This window comes from Marmota marmota, unplaced genomic scaffold (assembly GCF_001458135.2).
Source record: "Marmota marmota marmota unplaced genomic scaffold, marMar, whole genome shotgun sequence".
NCBI lineage: Eukaryota > Metazoa > Chordata > Mammalia > Rodentia > Sciuridae > Marmota > Marmota marmota.
In genome coordinates this window covers 39,142,816-39,150,408 of record NW_026000016.1, presented here as the reverse complement: position 1 = coordinate 39,150,408, position 7,593 = coordinate 39,142,816, and the positions used below count along the sequence as shown (strand labels likewise).

General features: G+C 38.9%; 1 protein-coding gene across 1 annotated transcript; it reads left to right on the top strand.

The window, feature by feature from the left end:
• Positions 1–2,073: 2,073 nt before the first annotated feature.
• On the top strand, positions 2,074–7,382 carry LOC125618505 (apolipoprotein R-like). The gene is made up of 4 exons (XM_048809506.1): positions 2,074–2,275; positions 5,239–5,409; positions 6,379–6,554; positions 7,070–7,382. The coding sequence occupies exons 1-4, from the start codon at positions 2,191–2,193 to the stop codon at positions 7,241–7,243; spliced, it is 606 nt and encodes a 201-aa protein (XP_048665463.1). The 5' UTR covers positions 2,074–2,190; the 3' UTR covers positions 7,244–7,382.
• Positions 7,383–7,593: the final 211 nt, after the last annotated feature.

The window sequence follows — 7,593 nt, the reverse complement described above, 5'->3', positions numbered from 1 at the left end:
AGGCAACTTACCAAACCGCATTCATTTTTCTGCTCTTCCATTTTTTCACCCCTTTTCTTTTAATGGTGCATTCCGGGATTACCGCTCAGATAAATTTCTTGAATTCAAGTCATTTCAAGAGCTGCTTTATGGCAGACTAGAGCAAATAGCAGCACCTTTTCCATTGATATCTTTTGCTTACTTAGATGAGTCCTGATATGGTCCTTTATGGTGAGTTGGGCTATTGGAAGAGCATTTCATCCCTCAAGATCTTAACCCCATTCCTGTCCTTCTGCACTTTAAGAAAAAAAAAACCCTATTATTATTATTTCTTTTTGTGGAGGTTTCCAACTCAAGTATCAGAGCAGGAATTTCTAAAGTAAATATGTCACAACGATCATTGTAGTCTCAAACCCCTCTTTAATTTATGGGGATACTAGGGCCTGAGTTATTGGGACTGCTGGTTAAGCCACACGGTTCCTGATAGATGTTTTGTGGTTTGGGTTTCCTGATAGAGCAGACAGTCTACAGTCTTTCCCATCATACTAGAAGCAGAATGTTCCTAGAAATATACTCTCAAAGTGACAGGCTCAGGGTCACATAAAAGAAACCTTTGTAGTCTGATTCAGTGAAAACCAGTTTTTCATAATGGAAAGAATTTAGGACTTGATCCAGACTTAGAATCTTACCTAGCCATTGATGAAAAAGATATTAGGAAGTGTACTTAGTCATTCTGAATTAGTTTCCTCATCTGTAAAATGTGACTAATAATTCCGATGCTATAATTTTGTTTTAAGAAATTAAGTGCAATAATTTAGTAAATTTAGAACATGATTAATAAGCAAAAGCTGTGTTTTTAAAATTATTTTCTGTACAATTATTTAAATGTCATTTTTTCTCTGACATACTCTTATTTATTTTAGTTCTTCCTTATAAAATGAAGGGACCACATGATGTGTTTAATTGCTTTTCTTTCTCTCTAGACAGTTTGAAATTTATTTGCATGGTCACCAATATTCCTGAGGAGTCCAGTCATTTACTTATGGGGAATGTTCCTCTTTATTTCTGAGAGCTAAGCATTTGGTTGTTATATCCCTTTTGCACTCATGACAGGTCAACTTGGTGTCAAGGTCATTGTCCGACATTTTCTAGTGTTCACCATCATCTCAGGATAAATATCTGTGTATTTCCAAGTAACCAATATCTATAGCATGTTCAAAGAGCAAATCATGAAGTGCAGGTTGATAACTCCCTCTCCTGCTTCATGGCGACTAAAATAATCTGGGCATAAGACCCAGGTAGCTCTTTAGTAGACCAGCTTTAATACAAATTGTTATTAATGAACTAAGACTTGGGGTTAACAAATATGTCTTCTACAACTCTCTTCATGCTTTTACCAGAAGAATAAGTCTGGTATGGAAGGTTCTTCCCTCTGACCCAGCACTGTCATGAAACTTTCTCCATTAATTATGCCCCATACTCTACCTCTTACTTTTCTATGCATGCTTTATCTGACTCTCAGAAATTTCCCTTTACCTTCCAACTAGTGTAGCCCCAAGGCTGATTAATTTGGTGCAATAAGTACTTCAGGAAACACATACATATTGAGAGAATAATTGTTTTTACTGAACTTTTGCCCTTTCATAATTTTAAATTTGTATGCATTCTCTAATCTAATTAGGCTGTGAAATGTTTAGGGGCCACACTTAGCTATGAACCTTTTCCTATCCCATTTTCCTACTAGGAATTCACACACAACTGAAGAGCTGACACCTCTAGGAAATGGTGCAGAACTGTCTCCCTCAGCATCTCAGCCTCCTCCCTGTGGAACCTGCCTCACACACCCTGCCTCGACTACCTGGAGAGAAATGAGGTACATGTAGAAATAACAACTCAATGAGTGCTCATATTGCCAGGGGAGAAAATCTTGGGGGTGTGAGTATAAATTGCCACAGAATCCCAGAGAGCCCTCATGTCGAATTCACATTATTCTCCCTCAGGTTTATTGGATGGCTTGGATCGGGTTCCGTCTTGTACCTGGTCTTCTCAATTCTGCCCCTCCTCTTCCGTGACTCACTATTGTGACCTTGCCAGGACTTAGTTCCTTGACTCAGGCGCCAGTGTGCTAGTGGTTTACAGCTTCAACTTTAGCCTGATTCAGGGCATCTGAGAACACTGAGCCCCGGTGCTCTGTCTCTGAGTTTCTGTATAATGCCCTCTAAATTCCAGAGAACTTTTTCAGCACTATGGCTCCTTGGGGTCCTGTCTCTATTGTGGTGCCCACCTGTCCTGTGTGGTGAGTACAGAACAATGAGAAAGAGCAGATAGTTTAAATCAATATCTAGAGAATTCTGATTAAGAATTAACCCAATGGCTCTAAATCAGTACAATTTTGGATAAATACAATGAAGTACATTATCAAGAAATGCATTTAAATAGTTTTATTCCTTTCAATATTGGCTATAATTACTTGAAAAGCTTACAAATCCTTGAGGAAATGATCTAGCAGGAAAAATTAATTTTTATGTAAATGTATGATATTTAAATGAATACTCATTCATATAGAAGTTAATTTTTCTGTAGGCTCTACTTCTTTTACATTAAGGATTGTGCAGAACATATTCATCATTGAGAAAGTAAAATTTTAAGTTATTATAAATAATGAGTTCATTTGCTAGAGTAAAATTACAAGGCATTGCATAAACTGATTATATTGTTTAAGTGTGGGGTATTGAGTTATAATTTAGAGAAGAATTGTCCCTAACTGATAAATACTGAAAGGGTTTATGAGGACCTACAGGTCCCACTAGGATAGAACTGGTTATAAATACATGTAATTGTTTTCATTTATAAACAGAAGTATGATAAGAAAAAGTAGTATTTCTTATTTTTCTGATATTTCTTTTTAAGAGAAAAATTACTAAGCATATTAAAAATATTTACATACATACCCCTAATGCTATCTATCACAGCATTTAAAGTAGATCATTTTATATTGGATTTCAAACTCACCCAACAGAGAAGAAAACATTGCATCAATAGCTGTGTTGGTTCCTATGGAGACTACCATTCATATTCAAGTAATAGAGGGTATTTTCCAATTCTGATGATGCAAAAATTAAATGCCAAGCCTTTGGAGTCTTTTTGTGTCTCATTGTCATAGAGACAATTTGTCAGGATTTCTAGGGCCCCAGGATGATTCTATGTTGTCCAGACTTTGAACTTTTCTAATATCACAGAGTGACTTCAGAGCTATTTTCCTAAGGGTGGCATAAGAGTATTTTACTTTGAAAGATTTTTACAACCAAATAAATTTTGTTTTAAGGGAAAATTGAGGTTAGGTAAAATAATTCCTTTACCCTGGATGATTCTGCTGTCTTGGGAATTCAGACGGCTGAATCTGCTATTCTTCCAAAGCCCTTATCCAGTCTAACCCTCATGGTCTTTTCTGAGCAACAACCCCATTGACCTTCCAGCACTCCTCTTCCTTTCTAAGCCAGGGAAGGCAGAATATCCAACAGGTCACAGAGTGGCGTGATTGCTTCAGGTTTCTCTGCATTTATCCTTCACCCTTCCACTCCCTCAATGTGCCACCTTATCCTGGTCCACAGCCCTTAACCCGAACCAGTGTAAGTTATCCCCAAATCAGTGTCCATCTGGTTTCTGAGCTTGCTTCCTTTTCTTGCACCAATACCAACTTTCTATGGCCTCTAAGCCTTTGCTCAGGCTACTACCTTGGCATGAATGCCTGCTATATCTCACCCATTTAAGCAATTTTATCTAAACCTCAGAATATACTTCCAGACTCCTCTAGGAAATGTTATCTTATCCTTTTCTCCCTTTGTGCATTATTTCTCTCTCCTTCCTTCCTTCCACTTTTCTTGCTAGCCACCCTTGTCTTTGGTCAGGATTGTAAACTGACCTGTATTGTGGTTTTTACTATTCATGTGGTCATTACTTATTTTCTTACATTATGGCAAGGGTATGGCTTGTTGACTGCTGAACAGACTTATATGGATGAATTACAGAATTTTTTTTGTATTAATTCAGAAAAAAAGGCTTTTCCTGTTGGATGTGTTTCATTTGATGTTTAGGAAATTCCATTTGTAAACCTGAGACTGGTACATAGGTGAGCACTTATTTGGGACCTTCAATGTCAAGAACAAAGATATACAGAGACTGGACACATATTCCCTGTTCTCCCTGTAGTTGGATATGAGATGTAATAAGTAGTTGGATACAATATGTAATCTCTTTCTAATAACTGCTGTAGAAGCTCAGAGAAATAAATGATGACTGTTTACTGGAGAAGTTAGAGAATCCTTCATAGAACAAATGGGCCTTGGGGGGCAGATAAAGAAAGAACGGCATCTAGGTAGGAGAGAAGACATGAGCACAGGTAGAGATTTGGGAATTTGATGACATACTTGGGACCAACGGCTAGATGAATCAATTAACCTAGGAAAAAGACACCTATAAAAATAGTGATCTTTAAGGTTGAAGTATCTATGAGAAAGTCCAGAAAATCTTTTTCTAAATATTAATGTGCTGGAAAATGTTTTTAAATTTTTGTTTCTACTAAATTTATACTTCTGAAATAATCATTACTTGGTTTCAACTCTAAGAGGGAATCTTGCAAAGTACTTCACCTGACATTCCTACTCCTCTGTTTTCTTAGCTTTCTCATGCAGTGTTTGTGGCTCCTGACAGTGGTCCCTTTCAGAGAGGTGCTCTGCACCTTGTCTTCTTTATTATTCCAATGTTCAGGTTGCCATTTTTATTCCTCTTATGAGCTGTCCTTTAAAAGCCAGTATCTTCTTGGTGGAGGTGCATGGTCAGCTTTGATTGGGCAACCAGGTCTCAGGCATTGTGGATTGATTTAACGTCTTTACAGTTTCTCATGGATGAGCACCTTTACCTTTTCCTGAAACGGATTAACCATGCCCCTGGTAGGATATGACTTAGGGCTGAATCCAGCCTTCATGCTAAAAATGGTTCCTAAACAAAGTGAAGTTGAGTAAATACATCAACCAACTGAACAAAAGGGAGCCTTAGGGGTCATAGCTCTAACCTTGCTGGTTCCTCAGCCCGAGGCTTACAGGAGGGCAGCACAAGTGTACTGGTTTGGCCAAGTGATCTTATAGGTGGGGAAGTTGGAAGGACAAAGTGAAGCCTTCTAGGAACTACACAAACCCTGGGATGTGCTGTTTTGCACATTCTAGAAATTCACACTCTCTCACTTTCATGTCTCATCATCAGGTTGCAATTTTCCACCTAGCATTGCCCACGGACGTCACAAACGAGTTATTTCATACAATTTCTTCAAATATGAGATTGCATATGAATGTGATAAAGGATATCGACTGGTTGGACCAGCAAAACTCTCCTGCAGTTCTTCTCAGTGGTCACCTGAAGCCCCTCAGTGTAAAGGTAACTCAGCTCTCTCCTCAGCCCATGACAGATGCTGGTGGAGCTGTCGTGAGACAATCAAGATGAAAGTCCTTCCTATGAAAGGCAGCTATGAAAACATTTGATTTGATTTGATTTATTTAAAATAATATATGCATACGGTACACCATGCACAAAGCACAAAGAACCTACACAAATATGCCTCCCCTCCACTTTTTTCTCCAAGTCACAAAGTTGAGCCTCCAGATGGCTCTTGCTCTTGGTTTCTCTTATATATTTCCTGATTTCAGAAGCATCACTTTTTATGCGAGTGTACCTGTGGTCCTGAGAAGAATCTTCAAGGAAACTTGTTCAAACATGATTGTAGGCTCTCCTGGAATAATTCCAAATTTCATAAAGCGATAGATATTTCCATCAGAGTTATATACAGGATACCACCTGCTATGATGCAGGTGTGTATGTGAGAGAGGGACTTCTGGTTCACAGCTTATTGGGGGTCAGGAGGAGTCACGATGAAGTCTGACTTTTGCAGGCATCACTTATTGGCCAGCATTGTCTCCATTGCACATGGAATAAGAAGCAAGAGGGGAAATTTGAAACATAGGCTGTGAGGGAGAGCTACTTTGATAGTTAAGAACCTGGGGTCAAATACATTTATTTACCTTCCATCCCTTTATTAAAAATCTCTATGACCTAGGGCAAGTTTCTTACCCTCTCTGTATCTCAACTTTATCCTAGATAAAAATGGAAATATAACAATACTCATTTCATAGGGTTATTGTGAGACCTAAATGAGACAGTCACATAAGGTACTTAAGGTGAATCTGATAGGTAGCTATGCTTAATAACAATAATATCATTGTTACAAAAATGGAAAAAAAGAACAATTAGCACCTAAACAAAGTTCATTCTTATTATTGTCTACAATTGTTATTATTATATCTTTTTTCTTAGATTTACAGATTGCCTAAAAATGTGTTTCCATTATAGCTCTCTGTTTGAAACCAGAGATTGAAAATGGGAAGCTGTCTGTGGATAAGAATCAGTTTCTTGAAATGGAAAGTGTCACCATCCAGTGTGACTCTGGCTTTCGAGTGGTGGGTAGCCAAAGGATCACCTGCTCACAAAACAGAACCTGGCACCCAGAGGTGCCTGAGTGTGAGTGGGTAAGTGGCACAATTCAAGGAAATTCTGTGCTGTCAAACTATAGAAATGGTGGTTCCCGCCAAGCTCTCTCCCAGCCAGTAATGCTAATATCTGGCTTTTCAGGATTCCTTTCTGAGTCATTCAAAAAGTTCTTTGTTTTTTCCTTGAAGCACATTTAGGAATGGTAAGTTTTCCAGTCCTTGAGAGTGGGAAACACTAAACCCCATAGAGAGCAGGGCTCATGGACCCAAGAGTACTGACTCCATTCCTGTGGACTTTCTAGAGACCACACAATATACTATTGTTCTCCCTCTGCATGATCAGCAGAAATAGCCTCTGCCCCTTTTGTCTGGGCAGCAATCTCAGAATGTACCTGTGTTTTCTGGGAAGACTTTGGTGGGCCCCAACACGATTTCTGGTTTTCCCTGCTCTACCACCAGTCTGGGATTGGTCTTGGTTCTGACCATCAGGATGTACCTCCTCATGGTTTGGTGAGATGATTCTTTACCACGGCCACCATCTCTGTCTCTTTCAGGAGGTCCCTGAAGGCTGCGAGCAAGTACTTTCTGGCAGAAAACTCATGCAGCGTCTCCCGAGCCCAGAGGATGTGAAAGTGGCCCTGGAAATGTATAAGCTGTCTCTGGAGACGGAACTACTGGAATTACAGAGATACAAAGCAAGACAATCTATTCTGGAGACACCGCTGTAATTTTCCCAAAATAAATAGGAAAAAAAAAGATGGCTGACTGGCTTGCTGCCTGTCAATTCAATGTGAATCACTTCAGTTTAGCAATCCTACTATGTCTTTGACACCAATATTCAAAAAATTAAATATTCATATATCAGAACTACTTTATCTTTGTGGTCATTTAAGATCCCAACAAATAATTATCCCAAACAATCCCATTACATAGCTTAATGTTTTTATTTACTGTGTAGACCTACGAAGTATGTAATTGGGGTCACACCTAGGTGACCCTGGACTCCACAGTTCCTCATGTGCTCATCACTCAGGCCTTCAGAACACAGATTGAATGTCAACGCACCCTAACCCCTGTC